This window comes from Suncus etruscus, chromosome 3 (genome assembly GCF_024139225.1).
Source record: "Suncus etruscus isolate mSunEtr1 chromosome 3, mSunEtr1.pri.cur, whole genome shotgun sequence".
Lineage (NCBI taxonomy): Eukaryota > Metazoa > Chordata > Mammalia > Eulipotyphla > Soricidae > Suncus > Suncus etruscus.
Window position 1 is genome coordinate 152214502 of NC_064850.1, and position 24740 is coordinate 152239241.

At 40.3% G+C, this 24740-nt stretch overlaps 1 protein-coding gene across 1 annotated transcript in view; it reads left to right on the plus strand.

Annotated features, from left to right (window-relative positions):
* The first annotated feature begins 18045 nt into the window (after positions 1-18045).
* The window catches only part of IMPACT (impact RWD domain protein), a 39512-nt gene continuing 32817 nt past the window's right edge, over positions 18046-24740 (plus strand). Inside the window, exons 1-4 of the mRNA XM_049769577.1 lie at positions 18046-18113; positions 19068-19196; positions 20511-20563; positions 21852-21914. Coding sequence (XP_049625534.1) covers positions 18078-18113; positions 19068-19196; positions 20511-20563; positions 21852-21914 — 281 coding nt within the window. The 5' untranslated portion in view covers positions 18046-18077. The remainder of the gene's footprint in view (positions 18114-19067; positions 19197-20510; positions 20564-21851; positions 21915-24740) is intronic.

Genomic DNA, 24740 nt, shown 5'->3' on the forward strand with positions numbered 1-24740 from the left:
GGGCGTGCCGAGCTCTCACAGTGTTTGCAAGGTGGGAATTTACCAAGGCGGCTCTGCAGCAGTGCAAGGGTGTTGGAACTGGGAGGTAATTGAGCACAAAGGGGCCTTTCCATTGCTTTCTTCTCTTGAGTGAGGGTTGAGCCCAACCCCAATTTTCCACCACTATAGTCCTGGAGCCAGCAAGCAGCAACCTGCCACGCTGCCACCAGGGGCATCCTGTCCCAGTGCCCCCTCACCAGGGCCAGCATGCCATGGCTCAGGAAGGACAGGGTGCAAGTCATGCCACCTTATCCCTTTTCCTGAGCACACAGAATCAAGTCTGTAGAGGTTGGGTGAGCACTGGGTTCCTCCAGGATGCCTGCATAGCTAGAGTCAGTCATCCAGGTTTCCCCAGTAACTAGGCTGAATATCGCCCCACTAGGAAATGTCTAGGCTGGAGCCATGTCTAGTCGAAAATGGGAAAATTGCCTCACATTACTTGTAAGGCCCTGCTCGTCTTGTGCCTGCCACAAGCACTTTTGCAGAAACTCTCTCTCTCTCTCTCTCTCTCTCTCTCTCTCTCTCTCTCTCTCTCTCTCTCTCTCTCTCTCTCTCTCTCTCTCTCTCTCTCTCTCTCTCTCTCTCTCATTCAGCTATGGTGGGGATGTGACTCCCATTTTGGGATCGGAGGCCAGTTCCTGCACAGTCTACACCTATGTTTGGGCCTGGTGATGGTTTGGAATATCATCAGAGCTAGTGTAGTGGTGGCATCTGAAACACAGCCCTCTGATCACTGCGAATGCTGCTGCTCCATCTGGAGTCCAATCCTGGGTGGTCCCTTCTGGGGATCAACACATCCACGGATTACAGGCCTGACAATGAGGGCTCAAAAGCCTGCCAGGTCACATCAGCCACAAATACTTGCAAGAGTTTGGTGGCAGGGCACAGGGCCACTGCAAATCTCTGTGACAGCCTGGGGGTTTGGGGTGACTGTGTCTCACCCAGCCAGAACCCAAAAACATGACACAAACCGCAAGACTATGTGCGGCTTGGGTAGCCTCAAAGTTGGAAACCTGGGTTCTTTGTGCTCAACTTTCATTCTACCCCATGAAAAAGGGCATCTCGGCCTTAAACTTGTTGACATAGGAGTATTTCCTCTTTCCCAGGATTCTGCTTGGAAACAGACTGGGTCATACCTGCAGAGTCCATTTGGACCATTCTCCTCCACTCTCCCAGAGAATGAACTCAGGCTCTTATCTGGACCCTGCTACAAGTCTAATGGGGGGAGGAAGGAGACCCAGCCCAAGGCTTTCTGTTTTTTATCTCAGTTAAATCAAGTCCCTCATCACTGCCACATCCCAGGGCCTCCTTCCTATGATACTTGTAAGGGCCACTCAGTGGTGCCTCACGAGAATGTGAGGATATTCCTTTATTAAAAAAGATGTTAACAATGCAAAAAATAGACCATACAAATCTGAGACTGGAAAGAAGTAGCTTTGAATCTGGTACCTGAGACCTACTTAAGGATATAAAGAAATTCCTGTAAGGACAGGAATATTTAGGAAAGCAAGTCCCCTCTGAATTTACAGAAATATCAGTTCCCAGGAAACACATGAAGATAGAAGAAGTGAACCCTAAAAATATATGTACTGACAACAACCAAACACTTTCCATCTGCTAGGGACAGCCTCTCTGAAAGTCCAAATTCCATGGGTGGATGAGCCACTGTGGTGTGAAGTTTGCTAAGAAAGATAGTCTCTGTTAAAGGAGGTCAGCAGTAAAGCAGAAATAGACTGGTTTAAGGGACACAAATCTTGACTGATAGAAGAGGCAGTAAGGAGAACAGCAAGTTCAACCTGCATGCTTTGTATTGGAAAATGGTCTAAGTGGCTGAAAATGGCTATTCCGACTGTGCTGCTGCCCCCTTTTGACCGAGAGCGCTGCCAAAAGAAGGACAAGTTATCACCCCTATAACTCAAGTCTGCCAAGGACCACAAGAACCCTATAATGAATTTCTTTGTAGACTTTTAGAGGCAGTAGAATGTGTCCTAGGCATTTCTAACAATAATAACCCTTTATTTTTTTTAATTATTTTTTTTTATTATTTTAATTATGACAACAAAGATGCAAAGAAAGAGGACAGGGTAAAGTTACAGTGGAAGCCCAATCACCCATAAACAGGATTCTCAGTAGTTCCATCGATGATATCCCAGCCTTGAACTTTCAGCCAAAGAACATTAAGAAAAACAAAACTGAACCCATGTACAATACAATTACTTTGTCCCTCAAATCCCCAGTTGTAGTACATATTGTTTCTTAGCAGCACACCATATAATCTAAAGATATTAGACTTATGTAACTCTTTAAACATTGAGGGCAAAGTACATTTATCTAGTTCCATGCACATGCTTACTAGTTTAAGTTAACCTCAAAAGTTTTAATGGGTTGTTTTTCTTAAGGATTGGAGTCAAGAGAACATAGTAAAAAACGATATTAAAGTGGCATTTGTTTGCATAGGCCCACCAAAACATAAGGGACATGGAAAGACAAATTATGGTCTAAATACATGGAGACCCTACCCCTGAAGTTTCCTGGCACAGGACTGACTCTAGGCTCCAGGCAAACTAGTTTGTCCAATTCAAGTCATAGTCTGTAGTGGCAATACACCTCCATTCCTCACATAGTCTCTGTTGTTGGTATCATTCTTCTGTATTAAAGATCCTGGAGTCTGCATATCCCATATTGCAGTCAGGATGGTGCAGAGCATCCTCTCGTTTCACCTCACACTTAAGGGGCAATAGAGAGAACCATGTCCTGTAGAGCAGGTCATCGTTGTTGTCATGTCTTCTCGCAGGTCATTGTTGTTGTCACGTCTTCTCAGTGTAAACGGAAGTGTCTTTTTAGGAGGTCGATGTCACACCCTTGGTAGTGTCTTTCCTGGTAGAGGACTGCTTCCAACTGTTGCTATAAAAGACCTTGGATGTTTCGTAGATAGCTTGCCTGGTTCCAGCGTGAATGGAGAATGCCCATTCAACTGGGGCCTATGCCAGGTCATTATATCAATATTCAGGGTGTAAGGTACATTGTAATGAGATTTATTAGATAATAACTAATCTGTATGTATAGTGTTTTCCCATTTTAATGTGTCTATGCAAACAAGGATCAATGCCACGAAGCGTTATTGGTGCATCTGGAGGCAATAGGAACAAGACCAGCAATTTCCATGACATAGTTCAATCATAGGCATCAAACTGAGGGACAGTTCCACCACAATCCTTACTGAACAGCTTACAAAGAAAAGACAAGATGAAAAGTGGATAGAAACATCATGGTAGAAGAATATATAGAGAGTTACAGCAGTAAAAGAAAATAATCATAAAATATTCAAAAGATATATGTGTTCAATATGTGTTCGATTTATGTCCTTCTAAATAGTTCTGGGATTTGTAAGATCTACTGTATGTCTTTGGTCAGAGATTGAAGCTGTGTGTTACTGAAGTTAAGAAGGGTAAATCTGGGGTACTGATGGTTGGGAGGAGCATATGATCGCGCGGGGGGCTAGCCCCCGCGCGGTTTCAAAATGTAGACTGGTATGAAATTGCCAGTGACAGCCTGAGTATAGCTGAGAAATTATCTGCCACCCCCCAGATCAAACGCCACCCCCTGATCCAACCTCTGGAGCCGGCCTGGGAGTGGGGAAAACCCAGGGTGCCCCATGAGCTCCTCCCAGAAACCCACCTAGAGATCCGGAGGAAAGGGGGAGAGGGGGTTCGGGTGACCCAGGTCCGGGCCCCCCACCCTAGGCCAGGCCAAAAGGCCGCTGGCACATACGGAGGTCTGCCAGCTGCCCGCCCGTGCTGCTAAAAATCCAGCTCCAGGAAGGGAGAGAGACCCTCCCAAGCCCGAAGGACAGAGAGAGGAGCTCATGGGGCACCCTGGGTTTTCCCCACTCCCAGGCCGGGTCTGGGGACCGGCCTAGGTTGGGCTTAAATAATAACCCTTTAGAGCTGTCCAACAGTTAGTGCAGGAGCAGTTGGCAGCTGAGCCCTCCAATTCTCCTTGAAACACACCCATTTTTGTTATTAAAAAGAAGTCAGGAAAATGGAGATTGTCACATGACCTTAGAGAAATAAACAAAACCATGGTCCCTATGGGAGCCCTCCAACCGGGGCTTCCCTCCCCAGTAGCCATCCCCAAAAACTGCTTCAAAATTATAATTGATCTAAAAGACTGCTTTTTCTCTATACCCCATTCACCCTGAAGACTGTAAAAGGTTTGCCTTAAGCTTTCGTGCTGTTAAACTGTGCTGTTCCCTCCCCAAGTTATCAGTGGAAGTTTCTGCCTCACACTTTGTCAAATATGTGTAGCACATGTAATAAATTTTGTAAAAAATATTTTGAAAATAAACATAATTATCTTATTCAACCTTATTATAAAACAGCATATTAATTGGCTGATGTGAAATACAAATAACTGTTTTTGGCATGTGCCTCTTTAAGGAAAAAATTGATATTGATATTGATAATGATATTGATCATTATCCAGCAAATAAGTTTATACAGTTTTTTTTATAAAAAATGCATGTTTGTATTTTTCCCATCATAACACAATCCTCTCCTATTAATAATGCAAATGTCATATTTATGAATGGATCTTCTAAATAAACACGCTGCCTATATAATACCATAATATCCACTAATCACACTTCTGCACAGTTGGTAAAATTATGAGGTTTTAAAGGTGTTCAAAAATGTCATAATAAGCCCTTTAATCTATGCAAAGGTAGTGTATATGTGGCATATTCTATACCTGTATTTAAGACAGTAAGTTTCTGTGTAGTCAAAATGCAGACAAAAATTTTGGAGAAAAAATATTACTTCTCTCTTCACGTTGGTAAAATTTGGCTTAAGTTCAGCAGAAATAGTGCTAGCCGTGTGTGTCTTTGTGGTTACAAGTTTGATTGTTCTGATATATATGGCAGAGAGTGGCGGGGGTAGAATTAAAAAGATTCAGGAACTGTTCATATGGAATTTGTAATGAGAATTATTGTCAGAATTTTGTTGTGTCTCATAAATTCATGGAAAATTTTATTGTAAAAAAAAAACATGTAATCATTTTGCCTCCTGCCAAGCAGTTTCCTTATAGACCTCCCACAGCCTCCCGCAGTCCTGTCTTCATCCACCTCAAAAGAGTCTGTCACCCCTCCTGCCACCTCTGTGTTACCACCCACCTTTCCAGTCCTTCAGCCCACCATTCCTGTGGGACCTATTTCTGACTGACTCTGCCTAAGGGGAATGTTGGATTCCCTACTCTGCCTGGAAGCCCTTGAAGGAATTACTTCTTGTGGCAACCAGTCCATCCGACCCTGCTGTTCCTGACTTTAGACCCACCCTGCCTGAGAATATCCAGGAAAAGGAAGACCCTGAACTGGTCACTGACAGAAAGCAGCTCCATAGACTGAGAGTGTCCCCTCTCCTGGGAGTACCCATTCATGGAAGCTCTCATGGCTTCCATCCCAGAACATAGAAATGAAGAGTGATGACACTCCATGTTCTTCAGTTTCCTCACAACCACAGTGAGTTTAGGGTGCACTGTGTACTTGAGGAATGAAGGTCCAATGTGAATGTTTGCAAAATGTGGTACATATATAGTATTGGGGGGTTTTGGTTTCATTCTGCATTATAGACTAGCATCGTGGATCAAGACATAAATGTTGCCATCAGTCACACTAGACTTGGATCCCTTTCTTCCACCATTCTATTCATATCACTTTTAGTTTGCGTATTCTTTCCACTAAGGATATCTCATTTTTATAATCAAAAGCCAAGGCTTTGTCATCATTAGCACTGTTCATTAATTTATTTCTGTAGCAGAATGATTGAGGTGAGATGATTGATGTCTTTCCTCCGAAATATTTAGCTTGTCATGATGCTCTCTGGTCCATCAAGTTGCAGTAAACTGCAAAATTTCATCTTTCCATATGGCTGGGTATTATTCCTGGTGTATTTGTAAAGCAATTTCTGATTTGTTCATATCTTGTTAGTCAGTTGGTTGTTTCCCTGCCAATTGTACTTTGTAATGCATGTGTTCATATAGTTTTGATTTAATGAGTTGTCTGATTTAATGGTTTATCTACCATGAGTAACATCACTTGATTCTAACAGACTTATGCCCTTGCTTTTTGATAACTCTCCAAAGTTTTCCACAGAGGCTTAAACAAATGATTCTCATAGATTGTGAATGTGGAATCCTTGATCATCACACTCCATCAACATTGGTTAGTGTTGTGAGTGGAGATATAATAAGTTAATCTCCTCAGTATTGTTTTACTGATAGCAATTTATCCCCTGATGACAGGTGAATGTACATCTTTCACATAATTAATGACTGTATGTCCTTCTCAGGGGTGTGTATGTTCATCTTTATTTTTCATGGAGTTATTATTGGATTTTTTTTTTTTGGTTTTTCGGGCCACACCCATTTGATGCTCAGGGGTTACTCCTGGCTACGTGCTCAGAAATTGCCCCTGGCTTGGGAGGATCATATGGGATGCCGGGGGATCGAACCACAGTCCTTCCTTGGCTAGCACTTGCAAGGTAGACACCTTCCCTCTAGTGCCACCTCGCAGGCCATTATTGGATTTTTTTAAGTTTATGAGTTCATTATGTATTATATTGTATTTAAATGCTTTATTAAAAATGTGGTTTGCAAATTAAAATATAGATATTTTAAATTATAAACATAAATATTGAAAATATTTATACCATTTTATTTCCTTATCAGTAAATTTATATAATGACCTACTTTAGACTCATTTAGCCTTTTATAATGGTTTTACATGATTTAATAATAGCTTTTATATTTGATGTGTGGTTCATGTGTTTTAAAAAATCTTTCTCAACCAGTAGCTCTATGTGGGACTGAAGCTTACTTATCTATTTTCTTCCTTACTGAAAGGAAATTATCAACCTAATTTCTTCAAATAACTTTAGAGCTCACTTACTTAGTTCCTAAGACCCCATTAGTGTAAATGTGGAACTCTATGCCACAAACATAGAAGAATATATGTGTGTAAGTATAGAAATTATATATATATATAATTTGTATATATATTTTTAAATTTTTATTTTGACCAAAGTGGATTGCAAATCTTTCACAGTAATATTTTAGGTACATAATGACACTGAATCAGGGGCATTCCCACCACCAATGTTGTCCTCCTTCCACCCCTGTTCCCAGCATGCATCCCATATCCCCCTCCTTTGCCCTCAAGATGCTAGTATAAGTGGTTCCCTCTGTGTATAGCTTGTTGTAGAATGGGTATCAATTCTGTTGTTGCTGGCTTTGGATTTAGTGTTTAAGTCTGATCATTTTTTATTTCTACTGAATGTTCAGATGTCTGTTTGGTATTGGTATCCTCCATTATTTCCCTCTCAATTTGTGAGACAGAATAAGATGGTTCAAGTTATGTGGTTCTGTTTGAAAGAAAGAAAAAAATAAAATGGAGCAAAAATCAAACAAGCAGAAAATGAGAGAAGTCTTTCTAGAGGCTGTAAATATCAATTTAAGAGAAGAAAGGGATAAAAGAAGAAAAACATAATAATACAAAAAAACAAACAAACCAAAACAAAACAAAATCCGAAAAGCACCACAGCAATAAAGACAACAACCACACAATATAACGGTCCTGAAATAAAAACAAAATAAAGCACACACACAAACCAAAACAAACAAACAACAATAACAAAACAAAATAATTAATTTCTGCTTAATTTATTTTTTTGCATAGGCACAGTAAACATTGAGGAGATTAGAAATGGAATTCCTTTGGCCTAAGAGATACAGGGTTTCTCGTCCTTGAAGTATACTGTCATGGGAATAACTACAGGCTCCTTACATGCACTTTTACTCTCTCCTATGTCCTTTTGTGGTGTCTGGAAACTTTCTGCTCCATAGTGGATGATAATATCAGACCTCTGTAGCTAGAGATCTTGGAATTTGCACAGGTTAAAGTATGGAGCCTAGGAAGAAGTTTTTCTTTACGATTCTCAAAGTTCTGTTCCATCACTGTTGTTTTAATCAGTCTTCTGTAGTTGGTGGTCTTGGTTTTTGCACCAATCCTAGGATGAAGCCTTGGATAGGGTCTTTCATTATGTTTCCAAAATATCTGCTTAGAGAAGGATCTTTTTTATTGGTCCCAGGATAAGTTCTGCCCATTCATGGTTGTCACAGTCAGTCTTCTGTAGATAGTAATCTTGGCTTTTGCACAGATCAAAGGAACACATGTCTTCTGTTTTCATTTTGTCCTTAGGCCATGAGGTAAAACAACCTGCTCTTAGATCAAGTTGTTGACATATCTACATTATCAGGATGTTATATCAAGAGTGGTGCATGTTGGTGTCAAACCAGTATTAAGAATGTCCCAGAGGGAGTTTGGTTCCTGGAGCTGTTGAGGAGAACTGTGTCGATTCTATGTATGAGATCTAGAGTTTGGAATTGGATGGTCGCCATCTAATCACCTGGAGTCTAAGTTGGCTCCACATGACATATGTTTAAGGTGGGACGTGCCCCTGTATTGTAAAATGTATGAGTTCTTATCCCTAGTAGGTAATAGCTTGTTTTTATACATAAAATTTCCCCCTTTTTAGTATGCTTTTGCAAGAAGAAATGGTGCTATATTATACTGCTGGTGCATTTGAGGGTGAGAGTGTCAGGCTCCAACATCTCTGTGCCCTGGTTTTGACTTGAGCTATTATCCCAGGCAAAACTTTTTCTTGTAGTATTTTGTACCAAGCAGAACCAAAAACAGGTGAAATTAAGGAAGAAAAGAAAACAGAAATAAGACAAAAAATTAAAAAATATATATGTATATACACTCACATATATATAAAAGAAAAATGCATAAAATGAGTTTAAAAAGTAATTAAGGTAACAAAGTGATGCAGGAGACTACCTTACATTTGGGGATAAACAGGTTAAGAGGTAGTATTATATAGGTCTTGAACTTATAAAGGAAATATATGCTTCCCCATTGTCTTTTGAGATATTCTTGTTGGGGGTGGGATCCAGGGTACATTTTCATCCCATCCCCTGGTCTTGTTGACTTTGAGTAATGATTTGCAGCATAAAGGGCTCAGGTAGAGTTCTTGCACTGGGGATCCTTCTGGAGCTGAGTCCAGTATCAAGCAACAGTCCACATTTGGTAGGGAGGTGAGGAACGAGGGCCACAGAGCATGAGTCACCAGGGGTGTTGATTAAAATTTCTTGTGGGGGGGATGAGATGTGGGGCTGAGTGGATGTCCTTTTACTTGGGAGGTGGGTGATGGCTTATTGGGGCAGGAGGTCGATCTTGATACCTAGTGGGTTAAGAACTGAAGGTAAAGAGCGTTAATAAGGTGGGATATTGGATTGAAAATGGGGGGGGTGAATGGATAGTAGGATTTCTGAAGGGGGGAGGAGGAATAGTTATAGGTGGGGCTATAAACACTATAGGCATGATTTGTTTACAATTTAGGTTTGGCTCTCAGAGAGGAGTCATCTGTCTATGTACTCATGCCCACATAAAGACTATTCTTAAGATGTTGTTAGAGGTCTGACCATAATAGGATGGATCTGAGTTCTTAAGGACTGGTTGAATTAAGATAAATAATTAGTTTAACTATAGGCTAAGAAAAAAAGGGAAGGGAGAGCAAAAGGTAAGAGAGAGGAGAACAGAAAAATAGGTAAATATAGTAAAAATAAATTAAAAAATTAATAAATCAAATAAAAGAGATTGGGTCGGTGTGTCAGAGTTGGGAGGTTTTCACAGTTTCTAGGCATTTCATCAGTGATGGGGTCAGGCCTTGCTAAATGGAGGTGTCAGTGCTAGATAATGGCTAGAACAGTTTAGGATACACATAGGTTTCACATCTCGAGTACTAAACAAAGTGTTAATGAGGCCTACCTATGTAGGTGGTTACCCTATGTAGTATTGTCTGCTGCATCTCATGTATTGAAATTTCTTTCCTAATGAGAAACTACACAGTGTAGATTTTATTTGACATAGATTGATTTGATGAGGAGGAGGAAGAAGAGGTAGAAGAAAGGGGAGAAGGAAAGAAGTAGGGAGAAGAGAAAAGAAAACAGAGAGAAAGGGAATATTAATTTGCTCAAACATGTTTGATGAGTAGGTCCTATAATATAAGTCTCTGTTTCCCAGTTGACTGTTTCAGTGGTCTGACTGATCATATGCTCAGGTCCTAATAGAGGCCATAAACCAGAGCAAAAGAGTATATTGGAGTGTTTTATCAAGGAGTGTTTTATCAAGACATTTTCATAATGCAAACTGAATATGGTATTTAGTATGACTGAGGACCAACGTGACAAATTAGGGTGCCCACACTTTTTATCCAAGAATCCCTGTGGACAGAGAAGCTGAGAGGTTATTTTTAGGAGATGCTGCACTGAAGTCTCCGGCTTACAATCATATTCTTCACCTGTATCTGTTTATAAGCTCCCTAAGACATTAAATTATTATGTTATGTTATGTTATGTTATGTTGTTGTGTTGTGTTGTGTCGTGTCGTGTCGTGTTGTATCGTATCACATCACATCACTATATTATATTATATTATATTATATTATATTATATTATATTATATTATATTATATTATATTATATTATTATATTATATTATATTATATTATATATTCCCTTATGCCCAGGTGGAGACTGTCATTCACCCCCAGTTCCTGGCTCTTTCATATCATATCATATCATATCATATCATATCATATCATATCATATCATATCATATCATATTCCCTTATGCCCAGGTGGAGACTGTCATTCACCCCCAGTTCCTGGCTCTCCCCAGATCCCCTTTGAGTCTCTCAACCCTCATGGAGGAGTTAGAAGAGGTGGAAGGACTCACCTCCTCACAGGTGAGGGGCAGGATGCAGCTGCAGGTTTAGTTCAGGGAAGGAACTCCATTAAGCCTAAGAGGGAAGCCCTGGCATTCAGGGAAATTGAGATCCCAGGTAGTTAGTGCAGAAGGTCCAATGAGATACACTAGATGATCAGTAGTGAGGAGTAGAGGGGGATCAAGGTGAACAGGGAAAAAGAGGTCACAGGTGAGATCAACACCATGCTGGGTAGGCAGGGAGGGGTGGCCCAAGGAGGAGCCCCAGTTAGAACTGTCCCTTGCCTTAGTCTTGGTGATGGATGTCACTCTGAGGTCTCAGAGAAAGAAGTACATGGACATGGGAGTGAAGAGAGGGATATCAGTTATCAAGAACCTGAGTGGCAGCAGAGCCAGGGTTGTCTATGCCTTAGAAGACTTGGGTCACTTACTCCCCAACACTTCTCAGTACTGCCCCCATCTCTCACCCAATTCTGTTCCTTCCTTTCCACAGCTTGTGGATAAACAGTTGCAGGCCTTGCATGACAAGGAGTCTCAGAAGGCTCAGATGAGATAGCAGCCAGCCACAGTGCCCTGACATACACCCAGGTCCAGAGGGCAGGGCCCAGCATTGACATCTAGATGCCAAAGACTGACTATAGACATGCCTCAAGGCTGGGCCTAGCAAAGGCTCCCTTGTTGGCATCTGAAGCCTTTGCTCCTGAGCCCAACCACTGTCCCCAGCCTGCTCTCTCTACCCTGGACAGCAGGGCTGACAACATGCTGCAACAGGATCTTCTGGCATGATGATGCCTGAGTCTATAGATGGGTAGACCAAGTGAGGAGAGTATCCCAATCCTTCTGTTGTTGCTTTTAGAAGCATGATTTCACATAGGGGTATGTGATGCTGTATCCTGTATACTACCTCTTGAGTCCTATACCTGGCTCTGAGGCCCTGCTTTGATCCTCATCACTACCCGTCACTCTGAGTACAACCATGGTGGGCTCTGGTACTGCTATGCTCAGTCTAGAGCATAACACCGCCAACCTGAACTTCAAGCTGACAGGCCTATGCCACCGGGCTGACATTATGTGGTGGTCTCTGGCCCATTTCAGAACCTCTGTGGGTTGTCCCTTATAAAGTAAAATTAAGTCAGACTTAAATTTTTGGCAAGTAGATATTTCAGTTTCTTTTAAATTTTAGTCAAGAATTAGATATAATTAATAGTGACCTTGAACGACCATCAAGAAAAAATGAATTGCCATTAACCCAAAGGCTGCCAAGACATACCTTGTGAATACTGAAACTAAGGTTTTATGAGAGAAGTTCTAATAGGAACAAAAGCCAGGAAAGGAAGGTCAAAGAAGAAGATTTTTCCCAAGTCAGATAGGGAACCCAGCTTTTCCTTTGGGTACCACCCTAACATCTACTTTTACCTAGGGGTAACTTTTAACAGGTGGTGCTGGTTGAGAGAAACTCCATTAAAGTCAACTTGGAACAAAGAAAATGCACACCTGTGCTTCCTGGGCTCATGTGTTTGTCTTGTGCAAGGATAAAATATCTGTTGCTGGCCCATGGGTATGTCACCCAATCTTACCTTTGAGATATGTATTTTCTAATTTTAACTCCAAAAAATGTACAGGGCTTCTCTCTGCTTTTGTAATAGGCTGTACTCTCCCTTACTCTCTCCTATCCTCTTCCCCCACTTCCTCCGTACCTCTAAATAAAAGTTGCAAATTATGATCTTCTCCTGGAGATTTATATCTTATTTATATTAATTTATATTCAATAGTAAGGGCTTAAAAATTGGAATACAGTTAGTAGGCTTGGACTGTAGAAACAGGGCAGGGATTAAGGCACTTAATCCATGGCACTCCACATGGTTCCCTGAACCTTGCCAGAAGTGATTCCTGAACACAAAACCAGGAGCAAACTCTTACAGGAAGGTATGCACTAAACCCTACTGAAAAAATCCTAAAACAGGCAAAGTATTTAAAAATGGTGATGATAAACTAGATAACTAGATTGATCACAAAACAACTTCACCCGTTTATCATTTCATGCCTGTAAGAACAAACTCCATCACAAGATCAATAATAGAACACTTTGCCCCTGAATCACTTTGTGCCAGTGTGACTCATTGCTGAGAAGTCCATACTGGACACACTGTGACAGAGAAGTGACTCGTTGCCCTAGAGGTCGGAGTGGCTGTACACAATGCAGGATACGGAGGTACTGGCTTTCAAACAAGAGTCAATGCTGCAGTAGGGTTTTACCACATAGGTCTGCTCTAAGAAGATCCTTAGTATTAAGCATATTTTTGAATAGTGATTATGTGGGAGATTTGTTGTGACATTTATGTTTTTGGTATATAGGAGCATGAGCCACTATGTGGTGTGATTGAACAGAGACTCATCACATGAAAGGCAAGAATCTTAACCCCTATAGTGGAATCTCTTTAATGGAATATAGTGGAATCCTTTAATGTCAAGCTTTATATCTATAAAATACAGGTCATTACTATACTTGTGACTTTAGTAATCACTTCTCACCTCTTTCCAATGTGCTTTTAGATTTTTTTTAAATTTTATTTTTTTATTGTGACTGAAGTTCATTACACAGAATTATTTATGATACATAGTGACACTGAATGAAGGGCATTCCAACCACCAATGTTGTCCTCCCTCCACTCCTGTTCCCAGTATGTCTCCCACATCGCCCTCCTTTACCCCCCAGAATCCTAGTGCAACTGGTCTCCACCTTACAGCTTGTTATATGTTGGGTATCTATTGTTTGGTGTTCCAGTTTGGTCATTTTTTATTTACATTACATGTTCATATAACTGGTCCTGGTATCATTCTTTCCCCCCCTCAATTTATGAGGCTGAATGATTCAAGTTATGCTATTCTGTTGGAGATAAAAAGGTTAAGGAAAGGAGGAGAAAATTTTGGTATTAACTACTAAAAAAGAGAAAAAAATTACCAAAAAATATCCACAAAAGTGGAAAAGAAAGAAAAAAGTGGAAGAAAAAAGAGAAGGAAGTAAGGACAGGAGTTGTGTGTCTTTTACACGGTTCTCTTTATTGGCCACATATTTTACTACTCAGAAGTAGGAATGAGTTGGGGCCGGAGAGATAGCATGGAGGCAAGACATTTGCCTTGCATGCAGAAGGATGGTGGTTCAAATCCCGGCATCCCATATGGTTCCCTGAGCCTTCCAGGAGTGATTTCTGAGCAGAGAGCCAGGAGTAACCCCTGAGCTGCCAGCTGCGAACCAAAAACCAATAAATAAATAAATAAATAAATAAATAAATAAATAAATAAATAAATAAATAATTTTAAAAGAAGTAGGAATGATTCGAGAAGAATTATTTTTTATTAGAGCCCGAGTTCAAAAACTTTTAATGGTTCAAAGTATGATATAAGGATCAACAAAAACCCACAGCTATAATTTTTGTAAGGTAGATTGGGTTGCTGTAATGTGAGGCAAGAAGAAAAGAAGTATGTATAACAAACTGGATATAATATGCATGTTTAGGAGGTTAAATTGAGCTATGTATCATTTTCTGCCACATTTTAAAAAGGTAAGTTTCAACTTAGGTTTATAAGACATTGAAGCTTGTTGGACATGGGGCTTTGGAGTAGTTAGATCTTCAGCCTTATTAGTCAGAACAGCATAATCGGTTTTATTTCAGCTTTAATTGAAGACAGATATTATAGCTTTTTCTAAAAATCTGAAAGTCACAATGCTAATACAATTATAGCTGAAACAGAAACAGGCTTGTGAAAAGAGGAGAATTAAAGAAGAAAAATAAGAGGTGTTTAAGAATAGATGGACACCTAGGCAGTGGTAGGAAGAAAACTTCAGGCTTCAGACCACCTGAGAATCATGTTGACCAACCCTGAGGACTCAGGCATTTCCCTTTGAGGAAAAATATGACATTATGTAGTACTCTAGGCTTTCAGACTAAAGTGGGTTATAAGGAGAATCTTAAAACTGTTGTTGCTCAAGATGAAAAAAGAATGCGTAATCCAAACCACGAGACTGAAGGGAGGCAAGTGATTGATACTACAGAGGGCTAAAGCCCACCACACACTTTGAAAGTCCCCACAGAAATGCCACAGCAGAAGTGTGGGGATGATCAGTTAGGGGAATGAGTGGGACTCATAGGAGTTGAGAGTTGTGATGTCAGAGGCAATGGACTTTAAGATATGTGACCATGGGGGAAGGTCACACTTCCCTTTCCCTCACAGTATTTTCTATTTGGCACAAATTTTCTCTCCCCTTCTTTAATTACTATTTCTCTACCTGTTCTACAATTCTTTTTTTTTTTCTGGAACAAGCAACAGGATATATTTTTAATCCATTTTGTTGCTTGGGCGCTCTTAGATGGGAACCATCGCCCCCATCTTAGTTCCTTGGAGACAACGCATGGCATCTGGTTTACATATCCAAGGTTTAGCACTGTAGAAAGCTAATAAATGTCTGTTGAATTTTTAAATCCACTGGCACTAGTATCCTCTCAAAGCAAGGAGGCAGTATGCTTTACAGGTCCAGACAGTATGCATTTCACTCAAAGAACAAACTTAAAAGAGGAATTGGGAAGGGGGGGAAGTGCCTGTTATTAAGGAAAAGGTTAAGAGAGGAAAGATAGAGTTCTTGCTTTTGTATTTGACAAGATCAAAGTAAGGTAGGAGAGGATATAATGTCTCATGACTAATAGGATCTCTGGTTTGGTTTTGTGTCTCAATTAAGATGATCACAAGTAGTATGTTTGAGGGATGGTATGGGGTGAATGGCAGGAACTTACATTTTTTTAGATAACGAAGCAATGACTTTTTTTTACTGATTGGCATGAATTACTCTCTTATACAGAAGTTTGCTCCAGGGTGTAAGATGTTACTCTGCTCAAGGCAAGATACATCACTTTCTTGCATGTGTGATGTATTGGGTTTGAGTCCCACGGTCCCCACAGCACCTGGTAGGATAACCAGCATATAGAAACAATCCAAATGTTCAACTACCAATGAAAATATAAGAAAGTTACAGTATAAGTACAAACAGAATACTACACAAGAGTAAGAAAGATAAAACCGGGGAGGGGGGAAAAAAAAAAGAAAGATAAAACCAAACAGTATCTTGTAAGGCCAAATACCAGATGATCTCACTTATCTGTGGACTTTGAGATTATAAAAAATAGTGTGACAATCATAGTAATGAATAAACCCTGGACACACAATATAAGCAGTGGTGAAGGACCCTGGGCCCTATGGTGGCTGTGTAATATGTTTGTCTATAGATACTGTAACTTTGAATAAGTGTTGTAATCATCTCACAGGGGTCTCAAACTCGAGGCCCACAGGTTGCAAATGGCCCTCCGTACAACATTTTGTGGCCCTGCCCTAAAGGAATCTTTTTTTGTTTTGTTTTGTTTTAGTTGTTTGGGTCACACCCCCCAATGTTCAAGGCTTACTACTGACTTTGCACTCAAGGATCACCCCGACTTTGTCTCCTGTGGCCCTCAGGTAAATTGAGTTTGAGATCCCTAAAGTATAGTAAATTGAAAAACGTTAAAAGTAAAGAATTCTGTGGGACTGGAGAGATAGCATGGAGGTAGGGCATTTATTTGCCTTGCATGCAGAAGGATTGTGGTTTGAATCCCAGCATTCCAAATGGTCCCTGAGCCTGCCACGAGTGATTTCTGAAAATAGAGCCAGGAGTAACCCCTGAGTGCTGCTGGGTGTGACCCCTCCCCCAAAGTAAAAAATTCTGGGTGGGCACAATAGCAGTGAGTAAGGCGTTTGTCTTGCACATAGCCGTTCAGGGTTTGATTCCCCAACTCTCCATATGGCCCTCTGAGCCTGCCAGGAGTTATATCTGAGCAGAGCCACAAATAACCCCTGAGTGCCACTGGGTGTGACCTCATCCCCCCCCCCCCCCAAAAAAAAAACCCAGTAACAGTAAAAAAACATCCTGGTATCCTTATCAAATCAGGTCTCTTAAAGCACTGTTAGAAAATCCCTTGCCATGGAACCCAAAGACTAGAGCTCGGGTCTGAAATCCCCACACTCCTGGGAGTCCAAGGTCTCGAGGCCTGGGGTGGGGGTGCAGAATCTCCCCTTGGCTGCACCAAGTTTCCACCAATCTTTATGGAAAGTGACATGGAGATTCCTCCAAAAGCTGGAAATTGAGCTCCCATACGATCCAGCTATACCACTCCTAGGGATACTCTAGGGACACAAAAATACAATACAAAAATCCCTTCCTCACACCTATATTCATTGCTGCATTATTTACAATAGCCAGATTCTGGAAACAAGCAAGACGCCCTTCAACAGATGAATGGCTAAAAAACTGTGGTACATATATACAATGGAATATTATGCAGCTGTCAGGAGAGAGGAAGTCATGAAATTTTCCTATGCATGGATGTACATGGAATCTATTATGCTGAGTGAAATAAGCCAGAAGGAGAGAGATAGGTGTAGAATAGCCTTCCTCATCTATGAGATTTAAGAAAAATGAAAGACATTTTTGCAATAATTCTGAGAGACAAAAGAGAGGAGGGCTGGAAGTTCCAGCTCATGACATGAGGCTCACCACAAAGAGTGGTGAGTGCAGTTAGAGAAATAACTACACTGAGAACTACCATAACAATGTGAATGAGTGAGGGAAGTAGAAAGTTTGTGTAGAGTGCAGGCAGGCGTGGGGTGGGGTGGAGGGGGATTTGAAATATTGGTGATGGGAATGTTGCACTGGTGAAGGGGGGTGTTCTTTACATGACTGAAACCCAACTATAATCATATTTGTAATCAAGGTGTTTAAATAAAGATATTAATAATAATAATTAAAAAAAAGTTTCTCAAGACAGAGCATGGGGGAGGGTTCCATCATGTCTCCTAGGCCTGCAAGGCTTCCGGGCGCGCCGGGCGGTGCCTCCACCAGGCCCGCTACCCGGAAGTAGAAGCCGGCGTGGCCGGGTTTTGCTTCCGGGTCAGACAGCACCAGCACCAGCACCAGCACCAGCACCAGCACCAGCTCAGCAGCAGCCGCAGCAGCAGCCGCAGCCGCAGCCGCAGCCGCAGCCGCAGCCGCAGCCGCCACCGCCGCTCTGCTCTTCTCTGGCTGCAGCCCCGCCGCGCCCCGCCCCGTCCCCGCGCTCCGGACCTGGGCTGGCGGCGGCGGTGGCGGCTGCCTGGCTGCTGCTCCCGGGCCCACATGGCAGAGGGCAACGCAGGGAGCGACCAGAGGCAGGTGAGGCCCCGCTGGAGCGCGACCGACCATCTCAGCTCGGCCTCGCCACTCCTGGCCTCCCGCAGCCCGGGGCGCCCGCGGCCAGCCGGACTGGACGGGCCTGGGCATCATCCGGATGCTGGCATGGCAGGGACATGTCAACTTGAACACGAGACCCGCTGCAGAAACTGCTCTGCCCTTTCAGGCCAGCCACCCAGGAACCCGGTTCGCCTTCCTGCCTCTGCAGAAGAGAACTGGGTTGCAATGATCCGGGCCCCGCAGGCCCCAGAGTGGCCCACTCAGTCGTCCTGCTCTTTTAGAGGTTCGCCCGCCTTTTAGAGGTGTGCTCCTCTCCTGCAGAGCCCAGAGGACAAAACAAGATCACAAAGTCCAGAGCATCCTTTTTTTTTTTTTTTTTTTTATTCTTGAGATATGGTTCACTTGGAGACTTAGTTCACTTAAAAAAAGAAAAGAAAAAAAAAAAAAAAAAACAAAACCCAAAACCCAAAACAGCTCTTCAAAGCCATGCCCCAATCCAAAACAAAACCCAGCAAAATGTGACAGTGAGTGTGTGTGTGTGTGTGTGTGTGTGTGTGTGTGTGTGTGTGTGTGGTGGATTACTGTATACAGAGGAGAAGGTGCACCCAGAAAATACGTTTGTCTTTTGTGGGGGGGGGGGGAGCGGGGGTGGATTACTGGATATTGAGCAGAAGGTGCACCCCAGAAGACAGGTTTGTCTTTTATTCCTGAGTGACTTTCCTTAAGATATAGGAATGCAGTATATATTGGGATTCAGTCAGGCCTGAAACACAATAATGTAGTAAGGCTGACCCCATTAATCCCCCAGAGTTTAGAACCTGTAATGTTTGCGGGGATCATGTTCATATGGAAATACCTTACTTAGAATTAAGAACGCAGGTTTTGAGGGGTATGTACCTTCATTGACTCCCCACCCCCCATATCATCATCTTTCAGAATGAGGAAATCGAAGCGTTGGCAGCAATATATGGCGATGAATGGTGTGTCATTGATGACTGTGCCAAAATATTTTGTATTAGAATTAGCGACGATATAGAGGACCCCAAGTGGACACTTTGCTTGCAGGTATTTCCCCCTCTCCCCTCTCAGTCAGTCCCTAGTTTTTTTCCAGTTACAATATAGTTATTGTGATCACTGACGACTGTTTACTTTCTTCTTTGGTAATATTTTTGTGGTAATATTCTAAATTGTCTTTTGTTGATAATTCTCTAAACATAGGAAATTAAATCTCAGATCACTCTTAAGTTATTCTTTAATGGTCTGTCTCTTACGACAATTCTTTTTTCTTTTATTATTCTTAATGTGTCATTGAACTGATTTGGGTTTCACTCTTATTATCATGTCCATTTAATAGAAGATAGCTAAATCTTGGAAAATAGCTAACATCTAAGAATAGATTTAATAAATTAGATGGTTTATAAAGGATATATTCATTTCTTGATTATCAGTTGTTGCAGAAGAAATAAAAGATCAGCTATAATTTTTAATTTTTATTTGGTTACTGTTTGTGCTTTCCATATGAAAGACTTAGACTTTTGCCAGTATTTTATAATACTCTACATTTGAAAAGAAACATGTGTTTATTATATGCTAGTAATTTAATCTACATCATGGTATTTAATATTTTCCCATTTTTGATAAATATAATGCTACCCTATCCATTTTTGGGTTCTTTTCCAATTTCTTTGTTGTTTTCTTAAGTTTTTTTTTTTTTTTTAATAAAGAAAACTTGTGGGCCCGGAGAGATTGCATAGCAGTGTTTGCCTTGCAAGCAGCCAATCCAGGACCTAAGGTGGTTGGTTCAAATCCCGGTGTCCCATATGGTCCCCCGTGCCTGCCAGGAGCTATTTCTGAGCAGACAGCCAGGAGTAACCCCTGAGCATCACCAGGTGTGGCCCAAAAACCAAAAAAAAAAAAAAGAAAACTCGTATTGTTTGCTTTCTCTGCAATAAATAGCTCCTTTTAAAAAATATCAACATCATCACTAGCAGTAAATTGAAGAAACATAAATATAAGAAGGGAATTCTTTTCTAAGATTAAACAAGACAGCTTAATTAAAAATAGATTGCTGGGGCCAGAGAGATAGCACAGCTTACCTTGCAAGCGGCCAACCCAGGACCAACGTTAGTTTGAATACTGGCATCCCATATAGTCCCCTATGCCTGCCAGGAGTGATTTCTGAGCACAGAGCCAGAAGTAACCCCTAAGTGCTGCCGAGTGTGGCCCAAAACAAACAAACAAACAAACAAACAAAAAAAATGATTGCTTTTTTTTCACAAGTTAAAATTTTTTCTAATGACCTGCTTTACAAATTGATAAATGCAAAAACATTTTTGAATGAGGATGAAACGTAAAATTTATTTTTGAACTGCTTTGCAGGTCATGTTACCTAACGAGTATCCTGGTACTGCTCCACCTATTTATCAACTAAAGTAAGCACTGTTTTGGTATTTCTGACTTAAAGAGATTATACATCTCAAGAACAGTTTCTATAGTGTGCATTGTATTTTATATGGTATGCTTTTTTCTTTTTGGCTGGATGTATTCAGTGATTAAAACCAGTTTGGATTTGGAATAGAACATTTTAATTAAAAATGAAATTGATATAAAAGCACATCAAAGTATGTCAATTAGTATAAAAGAGAACCAAAAGGTTCATTCAATTCTATGGTGAAATAACTATAAGGGTTGTCTTTATCAATATCTTTCAGCTTCTAGTAATCTAGAATTACTAGTCACATTGTCTCCTAACCTGATGCCTCAGACTATGATAGCCCTAGTGCCTGCCCAGGAATTACCCAGGATGTCTCTGCTGCTTCTCCCTGCTTATTTATTCTTGAAGAACCAGCTTCTCAACTGACAGACTTGATCTTAATGAGCCATGATGTCCGCTGATTGCAAGTGGCCTTTTGTCAACCATTCCCATTTGGCCTACTAAGATACAGGGAAATAGATTTGAATAAAAGTCTTAATTCCTAAAGTTTTTTTGCCTACTAATGGTGGTATTTTTCACGAGTGTTTTAAAATGATCACAGTAAAATTTGCTACTTGATAATGCCTTTGCAAATGTTAAAGATGATAGCTGTATAAAAACCTATAAAAACCTTTTTCCACTTTTTTCGCTTTTTTATTTTTATCTTTTGGTCCACATTGACTGTGCTCAGGAATGACTCCTGACTCTGTGCTCATGGATCTCTGCTGGTGAGCTCTGGGGACCATACTGGATGTCAGAGATTGAACCCAGGTTGGCCACTAGCAAGACAAGCATCTTACCAACTGAAGTATTTCTCTGGTCCTTATAAATGTTTTTTTTTTTAAAAGAAGTTAAATTTTTGAAAATAATCACTTAGCTTATTTATTTGAGTTGTTTTTGAAATACCAAGTAGAGGAAATTGGGAACTATTGATAGGATGGTAAATACTATGATTCTAGATAGAAAGTCTTCTTTTATTATGTAAAATTTGCTCTCATCTTAAGTTTTTAAATATTATATTTTAGTTAAATAATACTGCTATTGATTTCATTATTCTTTCCTGGGACAAATAAGTTATTGCCAATGAAATCATTATGAAACTAGTATAATACAAGTATTAAATATTTTTCTGAGAAGATACAATATTTTAAAGTTAAAACAAATTTATGATTTAATCAGTGATTACTATTTGAGATAGAAACATAGTACTCAAATAATCTTTATTATTGTGTGTTGTTTAATCTTAGTGCTCCATGGCTCAAAGGGCAAGAACGGATGGATTTATCAAATAGCCTTGAAGAAATATACATGTAAGTGTTGGGTGTTTTACACAATTCTCATGATTATTTTGTGAGCTTCTGTTAAATATGTGATGCTATGGACTTATCTAAAACTTTTTTTTTTACTTTTAATTAATATATAGGATGTATAAAAGAGAACATTTGAAAGTAAATTCAGAGAACTTAGTCCTTTGATATTTTCATAGTCCATATTGAATAAAATGTAACAGCATCTCAAATATTATTTATAAAACTACTGTTATCTTTATACAAGACAATAATGGATATTTTGTTTTATTTAGGTCATAAGGTAAGAGCCAATATATGATACTTTCATTCATTTATTAAATACTGTGGGGCTGGAATTAGCTCTATAATCTGGTTAGAAAAAATGTTTACCTGTTCTATAGCATTTAGAACTTACTGATAAGTTATTATTCATAGTGTCATAGATACGAATATAAAACTTAGAGGTATGATAAATTCTATGAAGTAAGGAATTGCATAGTACAGCTTAGATTTAGTCTCAGAGGTCAGGGATGGCTTTTTTGTTTTAGGGCTGAGTTATTTAGGTGAAATGAACTCAGTTAAAGATGTTAGTATATGTAGAACGTGTTGAGCTTGGCATGTTTTAGCATATAAAGTAATAGTGGTATTAAGTAGGGGAGGAAGGAAGAGAGGGAGCATTGTGGGGAAAATTGCCTAATCAGGAGTCAATAAAGTCATGGAGAATCATATGTCTAGTTTGTTTTGCTTTTGTATGGAGGGGACATTAATGGGGTCACACCTAGCAGAGTTCTATGTAGGGTAGCTCAGTGCAATATCCTGGATGGTGCAGTTCCAGTGATTTAATTGGGGTAGGGAATGGGAGGGGGGAGAGAGAAGAGAGAGAGGAGAGAAGAGAGAGATATCTGAGTGGAGATGATTAGAAGAGAGTAAGAGTGGATATGTCTTTTTTTTTTTTTTTTTTTTTTTTTTTGGTTTTTGGGCCACACTCGGCAATGCTCAGGGGTTACTCCTGGCTGTCTGCTCAGAAATAGCTCCTGGCAGGCACGGGGGACCATATGGGACACCAGGATTCGAACCAACCACCTTTGGTCTTGGATTGGCTGCTTGCAAGGCAAACGCCGCTGTACTATCTCTCTGGGCCCAAGAGTGGATATGTATTAAGCATTTGGGCACAAAGGTATTAGTAGTAATCCTGACTAGACATACTGGATTGATTTTAATGAGGTAGATTAATATTGTAAAGCAAAGTTTTTGTGTATACATTTTATTTTAATCATGGACCTGAAAAGGAGATTGCATATAATAAATTCTAAGTGGTCATGAATACAGGCCAGATTCTTTCCTCCCATAGTACTTAATTAGAAGATGATAAATTGGTATGGAATCATTTTCAGTTGTTCCTTCAAGAGCAAGTCTGGTGAATTGAATTCCCAGGTTACTCTTGGTTTGGAGTAACCAAGAATTGAATATACCAAAAGGTATGCACCCATTAATGATGTGTCATTTTCATTTTATTTAACATATTCATTTCCTCAGTTGTTTCCACATATTTGTCCCTTACAGGCCATACTGACATTTGTACCCCAACCAAGTTCTTTAAATTTGTTTTTACTTAATCCACATTTATTATTAATTTCTCCCCCCTAAAAGAAGAATATAAATATATTACAAATTTGTTCACCAATAGGCCCAGGGATGTAAAAGGATTGGCGTGGCATGTGTGAAGCCCTGATTTCAGTCTTTTGTTGGCTTTGAATACTTCTGTCTTTTAAATCTCGTACTTGGGCTGGAGAGATAGTTCAAAGAGCTAGAGTATATGCTTTGCATCTGGGAGTACCATATTTGATTCTCAGCATGTCATGTCACTTGAGTGCTGCTCCTGAGTGAGATTGGGTTCATCTCAGTACAAATGAGAAAAGTTCTCATATCCATCCTCCATCTTGTTAATTCAGTTCATTAGTAGATAACTTGTGTATAATGCCATGCATCTTTTCTTTGGTTGGTTTTTTGGGTCACACCCGACAGCACTTAGGGTTACTCCTAGCTCTGCACTCAGAAATTGCTCCTGGCAAACTCAGGGACCAGATGGGATGCCGGGAATCAAAACACCATCCGTCCTAGATTGGCTGCATGCAAGGCATACGCTTTACCGCTGTGCTGTCTCTCCAACTCTGCCATGCATCTTTATGGCTTCCATGTGCCTCTTCTTTATCCCAAAATGCTTCCCTTTTACTAATTAAGTCTTTTGTTCCTGACTAAGTTGTTCTACCCTAACTTGTTCGGTTGAGGTATTTAAGAACTAAAAATTGAGAACTAGGAACAGAAATTACAAAGCATTTCTAAACATAGAATATGGGTGAATCTCTCTTGTATAGTAAAAATGCTTGAATAATCCTAGTTGGATGGCATTATGTTCACACTTATGGTCCAATTAGAAATACACATTAGGCATGGGGATGATTAAGGTACAATAAATATATATAAAAATCACAAATGTTAACACTATTGTAACCATGATATATAAACTACAATAAAAAATTAAAACTAAAATGAATAACACATTGTGGCTTTTAATCATTTTTCCATATAATTCCAGCAGAGGGCAGCAAATGAAAAATATTGATCTTTGAAAATGAAGCATGTGAGATAAGAATTCTTTTGTTTGTTTCTGGGCCACACCAGTGATGCTCAGGTTACTTCTGACTATGTGCTCAGAAATCAGTCCTGGCGATGCTTGGGGACCATATGAGAAGCCTGAGATAGAACCTGGGTCGGCCATGTGCAAGGCAAGCTCTCTACCTACTATCTGTCTAGCTCAATGTTCCTAGTTTGTGTTTTAAATGTTGT